This window comes from Fusarium vanettenii, assembly GCF_000151355.1.
Source record: "Fusarium vanettenii 77-13-4 chromosome 1 genomic scaffold NECHAsca_1_chr1_3_0, whole genome shotgun sequence".
Lineage (NCBI taxonomy): Eukaryota > Fungi > Ascomycota > Sordariomycetes > Hypocreales > Nectriaceae > Fusarium > Fusarium vanettenii.
The window spans coordinates 4,182,381-4,201,990 of NW_003315881.1; the positions used below are offsets into that span (position 1 = coordinate 4,182,381).

Sequence of the window (19,610 nt, forward strand, 5' to 3'; positions counted from 1 at the left end):
CGAGAGGCGCCGCCGGTCGAGTCTTGCAGGATCCCGGTCATAGTCCCTGGCTGATCAGCGAGGGCTGTCGGTGCCGTTGTCATTGCCGATGCTTCTGTTACTGCCAGTGCCTTTGCCTCTGCTGCTACCCTTTCCAAAAGCTCTTGATGCCGCAAGGGACATGCCTTCGAATTCATTTGGTGACCAACTTCATGGCATCTACTACATTTTGACGGGGCCTTCGCTCTTGCCTTTCCTATAGCCTCAGCGGCCTCAAAGGAGCTCGGTAGTCTTCTTGTGCTTGATTTTGGCAAGTTCGATACGGCGGGCCTTGCATCTATTCGAGCGCGAGGCTCAAGAAGCAATTGTTGCTGCCCTGAGCGCTTGAGGTGCCAATGCTTGTGGAAGTGCTCAAGAAGAAGAACTTTGCCTTGTTCTTGCAGGGTCTGAAGTAAGTGAGCGCAAGGCAATCCCAGTGTTCGCATAAAAACGCCAGTGCAGCGGGGCAGGGGGAAGTTTTTATCCAAAAGCCGCTTTCGTTGCTCTTCAACCTTCCTCAACGCCTCAAAAGATACCCAGCCTTGAACAGCGCTATATAGAGCTATACGAAGCTCAATTGGTTGTCGAAGTTGCTGCTGGGCTTGGTTTGACTGTAGCTGATGGACTTGGTTGGTAACAGCTCGTGTAATGGCACCCCAAGCCTCAAATAAATCTAGTGTAGACGTATTCAAATAGCTTTTAAGCAGGCTATGAATACCTTCCACACGGGAGGTAACAACAGTACCAAAGTGGAGATGTTGATCAACCCAAGCTTTTACAAGCTTCTCCTTGTGGGGGTTTAGCCACGTTGCATGCAAATATGCAATCTCATTGGCGTAGGCGGGTAGATACCGCTGCTCAAGCTGCTGAACCCGCTGATCGAAGGTTATCTGATCAGCTGATTGAATGATCGAATGCCACTGGTTATAGAACTCCTGCCACCTAAGAAGCCCTGCCTCCATTATCTTTGGGTCCGTCCGGTATTGAATAAAGGCTGGTCGACAATAAGCAAGGACTGCCTTATTGGCATGCCAAAGGCACAGCAGAAGGACTGCAGAAGGAAAGCAGATAGCAACTGCATTTATACAAGCTAAAGCGCAGTCTGTAATAATGACAGATGGAAAGCTTGTATTGCAGATCTCATATAACGACTTCAGTCGTTCGAGAGCCCATAGGTAGTCTTGTTCCTCTTCGCCGCTGAGGAATGCAAAGGCAACGCAGAATGATCGTTGACAGGCATCAACGCCGATGATGTCCAGAAGCGGCATGCCATATCGGTTCGTCTTATATGTGCAGTCTAAAAGAAGAAGGTCGGAGTACGCTTGCAGATACGCAAGTGAGTCAGGATGAGCAAATAAAACCGCCGTAACCCTGCCTTCACTATCCACCTGCATACGATTCCAAAAACCCTCTTGGTCTAGTTGGTTAATGAGAGCATGCATTGTATTTTCGCCAAAGCGAGATGATCGTCGAGCTTCTGCGATACTGTTCGAGATATCCTTCTGGGTTGCAATGGAATTTGAATGTTGCCGCATATAGGTCCTGATCTCCTTTGAGCTGATTCCAGCCTTTGTAAGATTGCTAATTGTTGATTTGTCGTCTTTTGAGAGCCTTCGTAGAACAGGATGGGCAGTCGGGTGGGTGCTTGGCGTATGGTTATGTACAGCATATTGACTATCCGATCGATGTCGTACAACCCAGCCAGATGCGTCCGGTAGTTCCTTTGCGATGACAGAGAATGGGCAGAGAGTACTTCGAGTGCAGGTTGCCCGAACACGGCTTCTTGAGGCGCTTGGAGGCCGACGGGCACGATCGCAAGTGAAGTATACTGTAAGCCTCCCAGACTTGCTTTTGTTGGACCTTCCAGTAACAAAGGCATAGCCTCGTGGCGATGCCCAGTCATTGATCGCTTGGAATAGATCATCTCTGGATGCATATGTATGCTCAGGAGGTAAGCAGTCTTCCGGAAATTGATCCATTGAGGTTGATTGATGACATGATGCAGAGGTCAGGATAAAGATGCTTAACCCCTGAAAATTGCTCCCTTGGAATTGCGTCAAGACGGATGCTTAGTCAAGGGACTGTGCCCCTAGCCTGCCGACAGGGGGGGCTGTGCCCCGAGCACACAGGACCTGTGCGCCTAGACGGCGCCAAGAGAGCGTACGTATCTTACTCTAGCGAGTTTCTGATGATTACTAACTTGAAGCAATTCAGAGCCAAAAATATCACCTCGAGAACCCTTACTGGAAGACCTTTGATCCTTACGTCATTCCCCTGTTGGAGAAGCCCATGGACCTCAGGAGACTGGAGGAACTTGACACCAGCAAGGATGTCGTGGTCCCAGAGTAAAAGCTTGGCTGAGTAGAGCTGTCATATAAAAATAACCTCTCATAGTGGCATCTTTTGGTCTTTTCTATTGCATGCATTGGAAGACTTATACCTAGCTGCATCATCATGGGTTATAATTGTTATCTGCATTGATGATATCTTGTCATTATTGCAGATAATAGTAATAGCCTCTGATGATGCAGCTGGGTATAAGTCTTTGGATGCATGCAATAGAAATTGTGCTTTATAATATAGTTGAAGCCCGGCCCTTGATAGAATAATTGAGCGGATAGATAGTCATATTACAACAACTCAATGATCTAACGAGAAACTTGAATGGCACAGAAATACCATCCCTGAACGAACCTCCAGAGTTCCTCGCTTAAGCTGTCCTGTATTAAGTGGAGTGTCCATACTATACCCAAAGTCATCTGAAGAATCTCATGTACTCTGGCAAAAGTTTTTACTGGTTATATCTGAGCTCTGGATAGTCTGGCAATGGCCAGCCACCCTTCTCTTCGCTCGAAAACCTTGAGAACAATGCAGGAATGCGAAGAAGACAAACCAACCAGGCAACCCAGTGAATAATAGCCACGCCCCAATGCGATTCGGGAATCATCATCCGAATAGCAGTTGCGTTCACGTTCTGGATCTCATTAACGAATGGGCGTAGTGTTTTGTCGTAGTTTGCCAAAGCCAGAGATAGGTCGTCGGGGTTTCGGCTCAGTTCACCGGCCAGCACATATGCCCCGACGAAGCTGCCCGTGGTCCCCATGCCACTGAAGGGGGATGGGCAGTGTGCTGCGTCTCCTAATAGTACCACTCGGCCTTTGTGCCATGTGTCGACACAGACTTGAACCACCTCTTGGCTGTAAAAGTTGTCTGTCGTCTTCATGCCTTCAAGAAACCGATCTGACTGCCAGCCACAACCCCGAAACTTTTGGGCCCAGAACTCTTTTTGTTGCTCAACCGACCCCCTGTGTATACTGGATGTTTCGGGGGTGTTGTCCTTGAGAATGAAGTAGACTTGGGTTTCTGTGGGGTTATGACTTCTGCGCATAATCATTCGGCCACCAGCAGCAAGATATGTCCTGCGGATGTTGTTGTCTGCCTCCTCACGCGGGATGAAGTAGTAAGCCATGTGAAGGCCTAGGTGGCGGTAAGGATCTGAGACTTCCGGGTGAATTGCTTTCCGGATTCTTGACCCTTGGCCGTCTGCTCCAACCAAGAGATCGAAAGCATCGGATGTGCCGTCAGAGAAGTGAGCAAGAACTTGCTTCTCATCTTGCTCGAAGCTCTCGACGGTCTTGTTAAACATGTAGTTGACGTTGTCCTTCGTTTTGTCGTACAATAACCGAACAAGATCCCCTCGCATAATCTCGTACTCTGAAGTCAGAGACTGAGCACCCTTCCCCGAAGTGTTGGCCATGATTGTCCCGATGACTTTGCCGTTGGAGTCAACGAATGACACACCGGCTTCATCCACCAACCTTGACCGGACTGCCTCAAGAAGACCCATGCGCTTGACGACCTCGATACCTTGTTCGCGAAGGTCGATTTGTGCACCTGTTGCTCTGAGTGCTGGAAATCTCTCCACGACGGTGACATGATGACCGCCGCGGGCGAGCCAGAAGGCTAGAGCTGGTCCGGCGCAGCCGCCGCCACATATGAGGACTCGAAGGGGAGCCATTCCCGAGGGTTTCTGAGATGGAGAGCAGAAGTGTATTGAGGTCTAGAAGCAAGATAACTTTGAGAATTATTCAAGAAAGACGTTTTGAATTGTGATCAAGACTACATGCCTGGTCAAGTCAAGTGGGAAAAGACTTCAATAATAGTGAAGCCGGTGAGGTGACATTGTCGGATAATCGGCTTCGTCACGGTGTAAGACGGCGCCCAGCTAGACGTAAAAGGGCAATTCCCACAAAGCCACGCGGCAAAGAGAGCCAATGACATCATAGAGAGCGCATGAATTACAGCTTGATCGCTGCTTGCGTTTCTAACATTCCTCCGAATCTTACAGGGAATGTCACGGGTTCATAGAGGTGACTCAATAACCCTTGTTACTAGCCACTTGACTGCGCGTTTTGTAACCGAGATGACTTGGGATTATAAGCGAGATATTATGATATGTTGGCTATATCATTGCCGTTGCTAATGAGTAATTTGCTCACATTGGACTCTTGGGAACTCGTTGGATCGCTTTGTGACTTTATGTTCACTTGCGGGGTCAATGGCTCAAGGCCGCTCCTCAACCAAAGAATTCCTAACACAGGGCACATAACAGTAAATCTAGCTAACGTCCCTGACTAGAAATGGGGGAAAAAGACAAAAAAACATACAACAGCGGGGATTCGCTGATCGTCACCGACTCAACTACTAATCCGCCCCTCACTGGCTTGACTATGGGAGAGCGGACGGGATCCCGTATTTTCCAGTGGGTATGGTCGTATGTGCTTGGAAGGGTGTCTCGATGGCTTCATGACGGCTGCCGTATTCAAGCCCGGGTGTCCCTGATTCCCAGCATCAGGGTTGTAATGAGCATGTGCACGGGAGGGGACGTGGACCTCGAGGGATCACTACTACGTCTTGACGCACCTGGTCCCGGTTCTTCTTAGTATCCGGATTGGGGTTTTCGCTGCCTTTCATGAGCTAAGCGTTTGAAAATGCCCTTCAATTTGTGTAGATATCGCGAAGGTTACCCCCACCCTTGATTGGTCCAACAACCCCATCTTCACATCAGACACTTGTTGGTGGAGAGGTTATCAACTATGCCCTTATCGAATCATGGTCTGAAAGAATTGGCCCGGCCAAGTCGAAAAGGTCTTCCCAGGTATCTATCTTTTGTGAGCAGCTGGCAGGCCTGTCCAGTTTGACGGTCCCTTTGACCCTGAGCTGATCTGCTGGGGGTAAGTTATGCCTCGAAACCCAAGCTTCATTCGCGCGTTTCCATTGTGTTGGGGTTAATGAATCAGGCAGTTTTGTCTCTATCTGGAACCTGAGGGGACGGTTAGAAAGATATATAGGAGGGTCATTGTAAGTCCCGACTCCAACCGTTGTCCCCCACTCTTGACTAACGTTAGATCCCCCATCTTTGTCGGCCAAGCAAGCCGATGCAGGAGACAAACGACCGAAGTAAGATTAGAGGAACCAACTGAGCGGGGTTAACTCGGCCTCGAGACGCCGATTGACAACAAAACCTTCGGGCTGGTATGTACTTGTGCCGGTTCAGCCTCTAACATCTTCACAGATTCTCCGCTAGCTTCCAAGTCTGCGACAAATAACTGTTACCTGCTGGAATTCTTGAATTTGTTTGTTACAATGTCGACACGCGATTGGAAAACTATTGTTGCTGAGAAGCGACGACAGCAATCCGAGGCCATTGCTGCAGCAGAAACGCAAGCGCCTTTGAAGGAATCCAGTCCTGAGCACCCCGTGAATGAACAGAATGGATTTCACTCGATCACGGATATCAGCGATGCAGCGGCCTTAACCGGCAAGATTGCTCGTGGTGAGATTACCAGTGAGGCTGTCACAACCGCCTACATTGCACGGTATGTTTCCCCGATGTGAGTGCGAGGGATTGACACTGACTGATTTCAGGGCGATTGAAGCACACAAGATGGTAAGGCAGCTTGCAATAGAAAGAATTTCTGGCTGACAAGACAGTAGACAAATTGGCAAGCAATGCTACTTTAAAGCTAACTGGAAGAGCACTAACATGATCTAGTCTCACCGAAGTTTTGTTCCAAGAAGCCTTGGAACAGGCAAAGAAGCTCGATGAATTTTATGCTAAAGAAGGCAAGACAGTAGGGCCTTTACACGGCATCCCCGTTACTCTCAAAGACCAGTTCAATGTCAAAGGTCATGACACGACACTGGGCTACACTAGCCGAGCCCTAAAACCTGCTTCTGAAGATGCCGTACTAGTCAGGATGTTGAAGCAGCTTGGTGCCATCATAATCGCCAAGACCAACCTTCCACAAAGTATTATGGTCAGTTGAAGGCAATTCTGACTCCATCCAACACTGCTGATCTTCTGTAGTGGTGTGAGACTGAGAACCCCCTCTGGGGCTTGACGACCAACCCTATGATGCCTGGTTACACGCCTGGAGGCTCTACGGGCGGCGAGTCTGCTTTGCTTTACATGCACGGAAGCATGATAGGGCTCGGAACCGATATCGGCGGTAGCATTCGTATTCCTGCTCATATGATGGGGCTCTATGGATTTAAGCCAAGCGTAAGTGAATTCTTGTTGACAAGACTTGACTGACAATAAACAGAGTTCCCGCCTCCCATACACCGGAGTACCGGTCTCTACCGAAGGCCAGGAGCATGTCCCCTCATCCATCGGCCCTCTCGCTCGTTCACTGTCATCTATCCATCATATGATGAAAGAAACGATACTTCAGGAGCCCTGGACTAAGGATAGCCGATGCACACCAATTCCATGGCGACAAGATGTCTACGAAAGCGCGTCGCAGCGAAAGTTAACCATCGGCGTCTTGTATGATGATGGTGTCGTAAAGCCTCATCCACCTGTTTCACGGGTCCTCGAAGAAACTATAGCTGCTTTGACGGCAGAGGGCCACGAGGTTATAGAATGGAACGACAAACTTCACGCAGAGTGTATCGAAGTTATGGATCTCTTTTATACTGTCGATGGAGGAGAGGACATCCGTCGAGAGGTGGAAGCAGGTGGAGAACCCTTCATCCCACACGTTGACAAGCTGATCAACCGCGGCAAACCAATTTCGGTCTTTGAGTACTGGCAACTCAACAGGCGAAAGCGGGCTCTGCAGCAGGCATACCTTGAAAAGTGGAACAGCATTCTTTCTCCTCGAACTGGGAAACCCGTCGATGTGCTCCTCATGCCTCCCATGCCGCACCCCGCAGTTCCTCACCGAGCGACGAGGTGGGTGGGATACACCAAAGTGTGGAACTTTGTCGACTACACTGCTCTGGTGATACCCGCCGGCAAGGTCAAAGCGGAAGACTGTGAAGCGGCCTGGAATCGTACGCCCAGAAACGAGATGGATGAGTGGAACACCAAGGTTTGGGAGGAGAATAAGCAAGACATGGCCGAGAAGGAACTCCCTATCGGTGTTCAGCTGGTAGGACGCAACTTGGATGAGGAGAAGGTTCTGGCCATTGGGAAAGTTTTGGATGTTATGTTGCAGTCAAGGATGCATTTGACCAAATAGGGAGCTGTCTTCTACTTAGAGCATGCTGGGGTAGTCTCTACGTTTTGACACCTTATTGACAACACGACACTAACCTCGATCATCTTATTGTTATTCATTAGGTCTTGTAATTATGCTAGTTGAACCGAAAGCTTGACATGTAAACTACCTATTTGCCCTCCAAGTATGCTCGTTATCCACAAAGTTGAAAGTCTTCAACATATAGTCTTCCCGTCTTCACATCATCCTCAACATCTCCTGCGTAGTGCATGATGCTATGCACGTATGCATCGCCCACATATCGCCAGGTTTGAGAGGACACGAAGTCTGAACCTTGATTGTTGCCTGTGTCGTCGTTGCAGGTCCTGCACTCGGATAGTATAAAAGGGGCTGGTGATCCAAAGACGACACAAACCCTATCTCCTGGAGCCACCGCACTTGGCCCAACTCCAAGCTGACCATTCTGTGTTATGAAAAGCCGCCGTTGCTCACAAGTTGCTCGCTGGACTGATTCATAGTTGATACTGCTGGACTCTGAATCAACCAGACCGGCCGTTATAGCAAGCCAGAACTCCTGACTGATTCCTTCTCGATGATCCGGTAACCAAGTTTTAGCAAACTCACACCACGACTTTCTGCACTCCTCCCAGCTGGTGTGAGCTCCACCTTGAGGTTCATACGTAGAGGATGCCACCGCAGCGACGGTATCATGAGAAAAGCCTTGCAGCCGTAGCAAGCGTCTATCTTCGGGATGAATGCAATTCGGGGCACGGCGACCTCCATCAGCAGAGAATTTGCCTTCCCAGAAATCATGAGAGTGCAAACTGAACGTAGAGCCGCAAAAGAACTGGGGATAGTCTCCAAAAGGTTCAGACCATCTTGGATACCAGGAGGAGTGCTGTCCTCTTTGTTGTCGCTGGGTCAGATTGAGGATCAACAGACTCCCGTGATGATTTATCCAATCCTGGACAAAGTCCATGTAAACCTGGTCAGCATTCTTTGAATAGTCGACTTTGACAATTCGCTCCTCGTCGGGCAGCAGCCCCAGCAAAGCATACAGCTTGTCTCGATTGTCGTCCACCTCACTGTGGCGGAAATTCCAGGCTAGGCTCAACAGTCCGTGTTCGTAAGTGATGTCTGACTGGTACTTGGTGCGTGCAAGAGCCATGGCCCTCGCTCGGGAAGTTTCAGTCGAGTGATTGGAATCGATATATGACAGTTCGATTGTTTGAGCGAAGTTGGCCCAAGGGATGCGATGTCGGCCGCACTGGACAATAACTCTTGGTGGCAATGCGAGTTCTTGAACTGACCAAAGGCGATTCCACCAAGGACGTATGAGTAGTTTTGAAAAGATTTGTGCCGTAGATCCCGAATCGTCTTCGAAAGCAACGCTGGGAGATTCGTCGAACAGGGGGATAAGGCGTTTTAGCTTTCTCGGCGCGGCGCCGAGCCAGATAATGACTTGGAAGGCATCTCTAAGGATGGACTCCCTATCCTCTTGATTGACTTTTCTTCCATTGTCGGATCTATCAGTCGACAAGTCCTCGATCCATAGGTTGCGTGTGTCGTTAGCCCGGAGGTGTTGTAAAGCTAAGTATAGATGATCTGTGACCATGACATGATGGCCGTCAACCTTGATAGTGTGACACAACTCCTTGTCTCGGGAGTCATACGAAAGGACTTCGTACTGGATCTCTCGTCTCGGTACCGAAACCACCTCGCAGTATATGCCAGAGTCTGGCCAGTGATGGCGGGGGAATAGCTTTAATAGTCTTGTCTCGCCTGGGAATAGAGGTGAGAATACCGTCGCGTTTTGCTTCCGGAGGATCTCATTTCTTAGTCGCTTCTGAGGACCAAATCGTATCCAATATGTGGCGATGAAGTGAATGAGATCTCCCCAGGCTGAATAGAAGAGGTAAGCCAAAGTCGCTTCTGCAAGATCCTTGAATCTCATGATAATCCAGCAAACGGCGTATACGGGGACGATGATGGGGCTTGCAAGTGCCATGCACGCAATCTCGCTTTTGGACCAAGCCATGTTGAGATGCAAAGAGAGCTTGATCTCGCGTTGATCTCGACAGAAGCTCCTTTCGCTCGCTTAGATGTAGAGGTGACAATATGGCATGGCTATACTCCAAGACCAAACTCGTAGTACTTATACACACGAACAGCAGAATCGAAAGGGACCTGATTGTGCTACAAATAGCTGCGTCTCTAGAGATTGGACATGGTATTAGTCGAATATTCTGTTGCCTTGTTAGCTCAAAACCTGGCGATTGCAGGGGGGGTGGATACGAGATAATTCATCCCAGTGAAGAAACATGGTGCGCTTACGCTGACGTCAATCAAGGATTAAAATAGTAATTAAATGCAGCCACAGACCAAAGTTCAATATGACTCCATATCAGTCTAAGCCAGCGCTTAATTGGCGCGAGAGAGTTGCCTCACTGTCTGTCATAACGACGAGGCCTCCTTTGCAGACCACCGGGATAGTTCATGACAACAATGCGGATAATGGTATGATAATATCTTGAATTATTTACATCTAACCCACAGAGGGCTTCGTCTATTTAATCTAATCCATAAAATTCAGACTTTTACTTTTAACACGAAGCCAGTCTTCGCAATCCTCGCCGCCAACGCCATAAAAGCGCCTACTAGAATGGAAGATGCGGCAAACATCTCAGCCTCCAAATACCTCCCATTCGACTTATTGATGATTGCACCACAAATAGCCGGACCAGTTAGATTCGCAAAACTAACAATGCCAAGAATCATTCCCACTCGCGTACCTGTTCTGCTCGGATCCGGCGTCATGGTTGTGGCCACAGCTGGAAAGAGGGCTTGTAGAGCCGCGGCGGCGAAGCCGTAAATGACTGCAAATACGTACAGTCCGCCGGTGGATTTTACTGCGGCCCAGCAGTACACTAGTAAACTCGAGCAGAAGCTCAACGGAATGAGTGCGTTGAGCATTCCAGTCCACTTATCAGCAATCAGACTAGGCGCGATACGCCCAAAGATACCAACGCCGTTAAGGATCATTAGCAGGTAGATAGGCTCCGAGATGCCAACTTGATCGCGGGCATACGTCCCAAGGTAGAAGAATGCAAAGTAAAGCCCCCAAAAGTTGAAAAACATGCTCATGGAAAAGAGGATAAAGGGCAGCTCAGTGAAAGCCGACTTGTCGATCCATGGTCCGCTTCTGCGAGGCGGTAGTCGAGGCTCGAACCAGATCAAGCAAGGTATATATGTTGCGAGCATGACAAATCCCATGGTTCGCAGAGTCCAGGGGAATCCGACATTGTCGTAAAAGATGAGCCAGTTGATTAGGACAGGGTAGACGAGGCCGCCAACTGCCGCGCCAGCGGCAGCAAGACCGACAGCAAAGGCTCGATACTTTTTGAAATATTGAGAGAGAATAGCCAGAGCCGGACAAAATGTGCAACCGTTTCCCAGACCCAGACAGACAGACTGCGCCAGGAAGATCTGCCAGTACGTGGTACAAAGCGAGGTCATGAACAGGGCCAGTACCTGTAGAAACACGCCAAAGGCAAAGATGGGACGAAAGTAGCCTGCATCGGTCAAACGGCCTGTAATGACTCCGACGGAGAAGAGTAGAAAGATCTGAAGACCGCCTATCCACGAGATGGACGACGCGGATTCAGTAAGTGTTTGGGAGTAGTATTGCTGAAAGATTCCGTAGCCATTCGCCACGCCCCATGTGTTGAAAAAGACAATATGCAAGAGCCCTGCGTGTAGCCATGCTTTGAAGCCTCCGTCGGGAGGAGGATTGGGATCGGGAGTCGGGGTTGTGTCTTGAAGTGACTGCTCGAGGTCGGTTGAGAGGTCATCGCCAGATGCTGGTTCCTTTTCTTGACGTCTCATAATGAATGATATCATGTTTCCAATGTCAATTGAACCAACGAGATAGATCGGCTTCCCCTCTTCTTATAAGTCACCCACGCCCTTCGTCACTCTTGGCCTCGGCGCCTCTATCCCGTTTCTGCCGATGACGCCTCTATTCCCGTGATACCCGTTATTACCGACATACCCGCCCTTGGTCAGCCCCCCAGCCCCCCCAAACAAACGTCACTTCAACTTTTCTCCAACTACCGAAAACAATGCCTCCGCTACAGGGTCGCAAACGCTCAAAGCTCGCGTGCGAAACGTGTAGGGATCTCAAACGCAAGTGCGATGGTTCTCAGCCATGTGCGGCATGTGTACGCTTCGAGTATGAGTGCATCTACAAAGGACCTAGGAGGAGGAGGACAGAGCAGAGTCATGAACCAGTACACTCTTCCCCGGCTCAAGAGGTTCAAACTTTGCGTAGTCCGCACACAACCTCGTCACCTAATCACCTCCGATCGCTAGAGGCAAACTCTGGGGCCGCGTTCTTACGGAGGTTGGCCCTGAGGTTGGATCCCAAGAATGCACCTCGGATGCACACGTTCGCTTGGAATGCCTTTCTCGGGGCCCGGAAGACGGGGGTTCCTCCTGTTTGTCGACCAATCACCGACATGTTATCCCAGGCGGACATGCAGAGCTTGGCGGCCGTCTACTATGAAAAGGTGGACACGATCTATGGCTTCATCGACCATCAAGATATACAGCAACATATTGAGAGCAGATGGACCGTCGGCGAAGGTCAGTCTTATGATGCTGTCCTTTGCGGCATGGCTGCTCTCGGCTGTCTACATTCCCAGACCGAACCCATGCCCGTGGAGCTGGACCTGGTAGAGTCAGCACGCTTCCTACTCGAGCAGACAATGTCCGACATCCCGTCCGCGATCGACGTCACAGCGTGGATCCTTCGCGTCGTGTACCTCCGCGCAGTGGGAACCCCCCACACAGCCTGGATGGCTAGCTGCACCCTCATGCACCTCGTCGAAGCAGCCGGTCTACACTGGGATCCATCAGATGAATCCGTCCTTCCATCACCGGCGCCCGAAGTCGACGTAGAAATGCGAAGGAGGCTACTCGCCGTCGCGCAGCACCTCAACATCTGGATCTCATACGATATGGGACGGTCAAGAGTGGCGCTCTGCAACGCGACCATGGAGATGCCGTCTGTGAGGCCAGGAGACTTTACAGTCGAGCTGATGGAGCTGCTCCCTCTGTCGGCAGACCTCGATCCTCAAAAGGCACCCGCGGCCTCTGACCTGGAATCATCGCTAACGGCTGTATTGAGCCGTGTTCACTCTGTCCCTCCGTCGATCCTCGCCCAGTGCAATCTCACGCTATGTCTCTGTCGTCGACTACAGTTCATGAACACTTCCTTCACCGGCACAATGCTCGACCAGATCCTCTCCATTACCGCCAAAGGCATAGAAGCCTCTCAAACCATTCTTGACGCCCGTTCGCCATGGCACCACATGGCCAACGTACCCTTCCAAGTCGTCTGCGTCCTCTTGGCCATCGACACCGTCTCCTCAATATCCCAACTCAAAGACGCAATGCAGTGTCTCAGCAATGTGGCAACAGTCTACAACACGGATGCTACAAGAGAAGCTCTCAACACGGCATCGCTCCTCATACTTATGCATCAGAAGCGCAAGGAAAAGTGCGCCTCAGATCTCAACGACATTCTCAAGCTTTTCCCTGTCGCTCCGCTTCAAGAGGCGCAGGCTGAGTTGCCGCCGCAGCAGATGGATGATATGAGGTGGCTGAATAGTTTGGCAGGGGATTTGTCAAGTCTGGATTACTCTGATTTTGACCGGTTTCTTTTCCCAGCCATGTTCTGATCACGTTGGTTGTTTCGATTAATGACAGAACGGTTACTTGTTCAAGACCGGCCAAGACAGACATGCTTGAAGGTCAATAGTCTCTATTCTGTGTTGTTCAAGAGACGTATCGACTCATTCGAAACCTGCCCAGAGTATGACATATCCATCCCGTGAATAGCCCTCGACGCCAAAACCCAACACAGCCTCGCCTTCAACAAAGATAAACAATTTCAAAACCAATTGTCTATACTGTAATCAGTGGAATGTGCCGTGATGTGTGTCAAAAAGTCCCGACCCAACGAGAGCATCCACGATACATTAATCTCCGTCACAAGCGGGGAGCCATAGTCCATTGGCATACGTCTGCCCTTGGCGACCAGCAACTCTCGTCTGGCCATATAAATGAGCAGATTGATGTTATGTTGCCGGACTGCTTCGTGTTCGGCCTTGTCATAGGCTTCCGCAGCGGCTTTGCGCGCTGTTTCCAAGGTATGGCCAAAACCAAATTCGACAGTTGATTGCGGTTGGTATGTGCCCTGCTCATTCATGTACGCCCAGTAAATTCTGTGTCGCTGAGGGTCAAAGGCCTGAACCCCGAGTCGAGCCTTTTTACCGCGCAGATCCTCATCCGGATGCTTCTGAGAAAAGACACCAATAACGGCAGACGTTGCTAATGGGTTGTGGTAGTCAAGAGTAGGAACACGGCCCATTCTCCCGTCCCAGTCTCGGTTAACTCGGTCCATGAAGCTGGATAAGATCAATTCGAATGAACGCGGTGACAGCTTCTCCGAGTTCGGATGCAACTCGAGGTATTGGCGTGCAAAACTATCGATTTTTTCCTGTGCTTGGGAGGCGCAAGCGGCCAGACGGTCGGGATCGTGGCGATCGTAGGGATACATCTGAATTGTTGTTAGTAGACGTCAGAGAGGTGACGCGGGTATTGTACCGTGTGGGAGAAAGATGATGGTCTGTAGAGTTGATATTGCGGAGAGTTAATGCTGAATGGTGTGTATCTGGTCGATCGCTGAAGAGTGATGTCCCAGGAAGAAAAGAGGACTCAAGGAGAAGATTTACGTTTGACGATTCGCACCTGCTATCCTTCCTTTGACGGGTATCGCCCGCCAGGTGGCTGCTTCCAAGTTAGTTTGGCCTGCACCCATAACGCGGCAGTTGCCAAGATGCAACCACATGGTGGCGTTCTATCTGTCTTGGCGATAAGAAGCAGAGAAGCCATATTATATCCCATTCATAGTCTAAAGACTCCAAATCACCAGGATCATCCAGAGAAAGATACACTTCCACATTTTCTGGGAACATCTCGTCCGAGACTTGCTAAATCCTCGGACCATTCTTAAGTCCAGCAGAAGAAACAAGCCCAATTTGGTCATGATACCAGGCGGTTCGGGTGTCTCTTCCTTCCTCCATAAGTGTAACTTGCACGGGACAAGCACATGGCGTGTAAGCCTTGCCCAATCCCAACCCACCTTCTCTCCAAAGGGAGGTGGTTTTTGAGCAATCGCTGTGGTGTCGAGATCCCATAGAAATGAAATGTTGGCAAATAGCTGCTTCTGAGAGGATTGCGGGGCCAGGTAGTTGCAGTCAAGAGCGGCACACTCAGAGAAAAGAAGTGACATCATGTTATACTTAATTTCTTGTGGCAAGACCTCGAAACGCCTCGTGAACCAGGGACGAGCACTAGTCTGGCGACCCGGCTGCAAGTTTTACATCAGCTTCAACAGTCAGGTCGGGTGATTGACCCTAGATCCCAGAATACTATCCAACTAGCTATGTAACTAAGAGTTACGTGCCTTTCTTTTCTTTAGTTTCTGTCTCTTCCTTCGTTTCATCATCAATCTCGCACCTCTTCTTTGAGACAACTCGGCTCGCTTGGCTAGAGAACTCCAGACGTTTACTTTTCGCAAGCTCTTTCTTTTCCTCGATAAGACACATCACCCTCTCCAATTTCCTGTAGCTGAGGCGATCCTTTGCCGTGGAGCTGTTTGTCTTACTGAAGTATACCGCAAGTATAGATTCCAACGGCTCCAGCCCAGCTGGGCAAACATCTGCTCCGCCTCTAAGAAACCCCTCAGGATGTTGGTCTTGTAGATTGCATTGAGAGAGGAACCTGAACAACCTAGCGCGGCTTGAAACGGCCTCCTTTAAAAGATAGGCACTGACTGATACGTGGCCTCTTCCTTCGCAGCCTGATCTGTTCCAAGCATGTACCAAAGTATTGCGTCCATCTGAGTGTGGCTGATGGGGGTTGGCAGCGACTGTGTTGCGAGTCACCCGCCAATCCAGTGGGCGTTTTTGTCGAAGAAAAAGCAATAACAACGACACAACACGGCACGATACCCGGAGGCGAATGATGTAAATGTTGCTCTCAAATAATCACCGTAATTTACCGTCAGCTACAATAACAAGAACACACTCGTGTTTTGGTCAATAGCGCCTCCAAGAGAGGTCACCCATAACAGCAAAAGACAGAGTTTTGATTCAGCGCGGCATCGAGCCCCGGCATTAATATCTGAAAGAAAGCAATAGCAGGTCCTGATTGCTGGGAAGAATACTGCCATTCACCAGGGGCTTCTTGGGTCCCAGGAATCCACGTAGACAAATACTTGTATCACGAAATGAAGCTTGATGAGGTCAGGCCAGGCGACTCCCCGTTGAAACACTAAGGCCTTTTCGTGATTGCCTAGCGAGAGGGGAAGTGGGCGTGAGCCAATCGCTGTGCGGTGCCAAACAAAGCTGTAGAACAAATTAAAATTTGAAGCTGTAGGGAAGCCGTTCTCCTCAATGGATTTCTTTATCGGAGATATTCTTCGATTTACCTAGTTGACAACTTATGTGTATATATTCCCATTCTATTTGATCTAGCTCCCTACACACAACCCCCCTCGCTCACCTCTTCCTATACCAGATGCGCGACTGCCTCGTGTTCCGAATCTTCCTCTGCAACTGAAACACACCATACATCAGCGCCTCGGCAGTCGGTGGGCACCCCGGAACATAGATGTCAACTGGGAGGATCCTGTCGACACCTCGAAGGACGCTATAGCTGTAGTGATAGTACCCTCCGCCATTGGCGCATGACCCCATGCTGATGACCCAGCGGGGCTCTGGCATCTGATCGTAGCAGAGCCGGACGGCCGTCGCCATCTTGTTCGTGACTGTGCCGGCGACGATCATGACGTCGGATTGTCGAGGGGAGGCTCGGAAGATGATGCCTAGACGATCTTGGTCGTACCGTGGCATCGACACGTGCATCATTTCGATACCGCAGCAGGCCAGGCCAAAGGTCAATGGCCAGAAGGAGCCATTGCGAGCCCAGGCTGCGATCTTGTCGAGGGTTGTCCTGCGGAGGGGAGCTTGTTAGACATGGATGGGATAAATCGGCGGCATTGAGTACGAACAAGGCATATTCCATAACATCCCTTGGCTTCACATCCGCAGTCAAGGCGGCGGGGTGAGGGTGGGAGCTGTCGTTGTTGGAGCTTCTTCGCTTCTGGTCAATTGGAAGGCTTATCGAAGCTGCTTGCAGCTGTAGCGGTCGCCGGGAGCTGATCAATGATGTCGTCGAGGCCAATGGGCGAAGGGCAGCTATAGGTAGTCGTGTAAGTCAGGGTAGAAGACAGTCAGGTCCGTCACTCACATCTTGCCACCTGTAATCGAACCATGATGGGCCAATTGACTCCCAGAAGCTTCAAATGTCCAAAATAGAAGGAGAGAAGAACACTCGGGCTCGGGACCACAACATTCCACTTCTGGTTATTTATCTTCGGGGTCCGTATCGGGTCCGCGGTCGGCGGCCGGGAAATAACCACATGGACCCACTTTTGAGGTGAAGGCCTCGGAGAATTCACACATGCCACTTTCGCAACCTCCCTCCTTAATCTCACTCTCTTTGACTCCGCAAATCAGATGCCGTCCAATTGTCAAGTCTGTCAGCGGCCTGTGGCGGACGCCCGCTCGGCCCGTCAGCATGGCTGTCCCTTTTGTCACCGCACCTTTGGCAGAGTCGACGTCGCCCGCCGTCATGCCCGGACCTGTCCTGCCCGAGGAGGCCGGCCTCTGCCGCCCCAAGCCCGGCGCGGGAGGAAGCTTCGGGCCTGTGATAGCTGCTCCAGGTTAAAGGTGTCGTGCGACTCTGAACTACCGTGTGCGCGGTGCTCTTCTCGTGGCATCACTTGCAGATACAGCTCCCTCTGTCACGACCCATCGCATCGACCCCAAGCACAAGTCGAAAGTGAGGCAGAGCCTGTCCGAGATGACCGCCTTAGCCTCTCTTTTCTCCTTCGTTCTACCGACCCCAGCAGGGACTCCATGTTTGACACCGTCGCTGCTGATCTTGAAAGGGACCTTGCGTCATCCACGACATGGAAACGAGATCTACCTACCACAAACACTCTCTCTGGGACCATTGACCCAGCACTCCTCCTATTGGACTTTTCCAGCATACTTGAGGATATCCCAGAGTCTCAAAGCATGTATAATGACACCGTCAAAATACCCCTCGACCTAAGCCTCAGTATTTCAGCCGATGTCTTGGCCGCCAGAGTGAGCTCTATCGCAGCCCAGCTGCATGGCCTGGTGGGATCTAAGCCACTTCTCAAAGACGAATTCGATCACTGCTGCATGACAGGCTTCTTCAGTCCAGATCATTTCCAAAACACACTGGATGCCTACCTTCATCGACGGCACTACTATGCCACCTTTATCCACTGGCCGACCTTCAGCCCTAATAAGGTCATGCCTCACCTCTTGCTGGCCGTGGCACTTGTCGGGACCTCATACTTGCAGTACCGTGTCGGCTCGACATTCACCCTCTCTGCGGCGCTACTGGAGTTATCCGAGATGTACATCTTTGCCGAGATTCAAAGGAGGCTGGATTCCAGTATCGACTTGACCACCTCAGGCGAAGATGTCGAGATCTGCCAAGCAGCTGTTCTCATCGTCTCATTGCAGAGCACTCACCAAGGCGGAGCCCGGGAGAGGACCGCCACTTTGCGAAGCCCTGTGGTAGCGGCCATGATAAGAAGAGGTGGGCTAGTCGGCTTTAGCCACGATGTGCCGCCATCCAAAGCCACTTGGTCTCGGTTCATTGAGCATGAAACACGTATTCGGCTCGTGACGTGGGCTTTTATCAATGACTCCCTTCTCACATTGTTCTGCAGCCATCCTCCATCTATAACGGTCAAGGAGATGTGCGGGAGTCTCCCCTGTCGGAACGAACTCTGGGAGGCAGTATCTCAAGATGCATTCGAAGAGGCACAGCGTGGAATGCAAGCCGACTCCTCTTCGCCTTCGTCATTTAGTCATGCTATTTCGCTTCTTCTAAGTGAGGAGTGGACAGATTCCATTGCCGCCTCCTTTCATCAGCTGGGTCCTCCCAACCTGCATCACATTATGCTAGGTAGGTACCCCAACTAACTGGGGTGGATCGAGATTGATACAATGAGGACAGGCTTCCAGTCTTTGATTTTCAACCACCGCACATCCATGCTACCAGCCAGTTCCTCCGACATCCTACTGAGGGCGCTGAATCGTTGGACCCCACTCTGGGATGCAGCTATGCAACAAATCCCTGTTGATGATAGGAAATGGCTGGGTGTTTCTAGATACTCTCCTGAAGTAGCTACCATATCTAAGAGGATTATAGAGGTGGGCGGGACTGAGGAGGGGAAGAACTCGCCCTATCTTCAGTGCATTGGGACCTATGACATGATCGCCTTTCACGAGTTTATCCGTAAATATGGGTTGGAGCGCCCTGCGGGTGCTGGGAAGCGGGATGGATGAGCATTGCTCAAACTAGACACTTGAGGTGTTGACGAGGACTATTATTCTTTGGGAATTATCTTGCATTATGAAAATACATACGCGTTATTGAAACTCTAACCAGCCCAAGCTGTCCATGTCCTGGCTCAGCCACAGTCCAAGTGCGGAGTCAATCCCCATCGCGTCAAACTGTGACAGATCGAATGAATTCATCTGCTGATTTTCTGCTCCTGTTGGCGCTTCTATTTGCGAAGAATTGGAGAAACCTGTGTTCGAAGTTAGGGATTAAGCTTCTGCTACTTGCCAAGACGACCAACGTACCTTGACTACGTGACAAGTCCATACGACTTCTCAGCTCTTGAAGTGTTGATATGCCACGTCTTGCTGCTTGGATGTGTTCCTTGTAATACTCCAAGATTACAAGACAGTGGCTCCAAGCGAGCTCGAACGAAGACAGAGTCTCAGCGTCTACGGCAGGGCAGGTTTGAGCAGCAAGAAGAGTGATTGCCGAAGCAAACGTAACTAGGAAAGGTTTAGCAACTAGCCAGGGCTTCATTGCAGTTAAGAGCCTCACAGTATACCG

The 19,610-nt window shown here is 50.4% G+C and overlaps 8 protein-coding genes across 8 annotated transcripts; 3 read left to right on the forward strand and 5 right to left on the reverse strand.

Moving 5' to 3' along the window:
* Nucleotides 1–2,607: 2,607 nt before the first annotated feature.
* Nucleotides 2,608–4,116, reverse strand: NECHADRAFT_103269 (uncharacterized protein). The gene has a single exon (XM_003054587.1). It carries the CDS (start codon nucleotides 4,034–4,036, stop codon nucleotides 2,810–2,812), a length of 1,227 nt encoding a protein of 408 aa, XP_003054633.1. The 5' UTR covers nucleotides 4,037–4,116; the 3' UTR covers nucleotides 2,608–2,809.
* A 1,548-nt stretch (nucleotides 4,117–5,664) lies between these two features.
* On the forward strand, nucleotides 5,665–7,547 carry NECHADRAFT_90489 (uncharacterized protein; the record flags this gene model as incomplete). Its single annotated transcript, XM_003053873.1, has 4 exons — nucleotides 5,665–5,897; nucleotides 6,074–6,338; nucleotides 6,389–6,583; nucleotides 6,627–7,547. The coding sequence occupies 4 exons, from the start codon at nucleotides 5,665–5,667 to the stop codon at nucleotides 7,545–7,547; spliced, it is 1,614 nt and encodes a 537-aa protein (XP_003053919.1).
* A 172-nt stretch (nucleotides 7,548–7,719) lies between these two features.
* Nucleotides 7,720–9,564, reverse strand: NECHADRAFT_75555 (uncharacterized protein; the record flags this gene model as incomplete). The annotated part of the gene is made up of 1 exon (XM_003054588.1): nucleotides 7,720–9,564. One exon carries the CDS (start codon nucleotides 9,562–9,564, stop codon nucleotides 7,720–7,722), a length of 1,845 nt encoding a protein of 614 aa, XP_003054634.1.
* A 551-nt stretch (nucleotides 9,565–10,115) lies between these two features.
* Nucleotides 10,116–11,377, reverse strand: NECHADRAFT_90490 (uncharacterized protein; the record flags this gene model as incomplete). The annotated part of the gene is made up of 2 exons (XM_003054589.1): nucleotides 10,116–11,299; nucleotides 11,353–11,377. 2 exons carry the CDS (start codon nucleotides 11,375–11,377, stop codon nucleotides 10,116–10,118), a joined length of 1,209 nt encoding a protein of 402 aa, XP_003054635.1.
* Nucleotides 11,378–11,647: 270 nt separating this feature from the next.
* Nucleotides 11,648–13,361, forward strand: NECHADRAFT_99017 (uncharacterized protein; the record flags this gene model as incomplete). Its single annotated transcript, XM_003053874.1, has 1 exon — nucleotides 11,648–13,361. The coding sequence occupies one exon, from the start codon at nucleotides 11,648–11,650 to the stop codon at nucleotides 13,265–13,267; it is 1,620 nt and encodes a 539-aa protein (XP_003053920.1). The 3' UTR covers nucleotides 13,268–13,361.
* A 118-nt stretch (nucleotides 13,362–13,479) lies between these two features.
* NECHADRAFT_75558 (uncharacterized protein) lies at nucleotides 13,480–14,439 on the reverse strand (the record flags this gene model as incomplete). The annotated part of the gene is made up of 3 exons (XM_003054590.1): nucleotides 13,480–14,148; nucleotides 14,196–14,217; nucleotides 14,324–14,439. The coding sequence occupies 3 exons, from the start codon at nucleotides 14,437–14,439 to the stop codon at nucleotides 13,480–13,482; spliced, it is 807 nt and encodes a 268-aa protein (XP_003054636.1).
* A 1,683-nt stretch (nucleotides 14,440–16,122) lies between these two features.
* On the reverse strand, nucleotides 16,123–16,961 carry NECHADRAFT_73438 (uncharacterized protein). Its single transcript, XM_003054591.1, has 3 exons — nucleotides 16,905–16,961; nucleotides 16,666–16,852; nucleotides 16,123–16,607 (listed from the first exon to the last, which is right to left on the reverse strand). Exons 1-3 carry the CDS (start codon nucleotides 16,927–16,929, stop codon nucleotides 16,154–16,156), a joined length of 666 nt encoding a protein of 221 aa, XP_003054637.1. The 5' UTR covers nucleotides 16,930–16,961; the 3' UTR covers nucleotides 16,123–16,153.
* Nucleotides 16,962–17,173: 212 nt separating this feature from the next.
* NECHADRAFT_75560 (uncharacterized protein) lies at nucleotides 17,174–19,048 on the forward strand (the record flags this gene model as incomplete). Its single annotated transcript, XM_003053875.1, has 2 exons — nucleotides 17,174–18,665; nucleotides 18,717–19,048. The coding sequence occupies 2 exons, from the start codon at nucleotides 17,174–17,176 to the stop codon at nucleotides 19,046–19,048; spliced, it is 1,824 nt and encodes a 607-aa protein (XP_003053921.1).
* Between the last annotated feature and the right edge of the window lie 562 nt (nucleotides 19,049–19,610).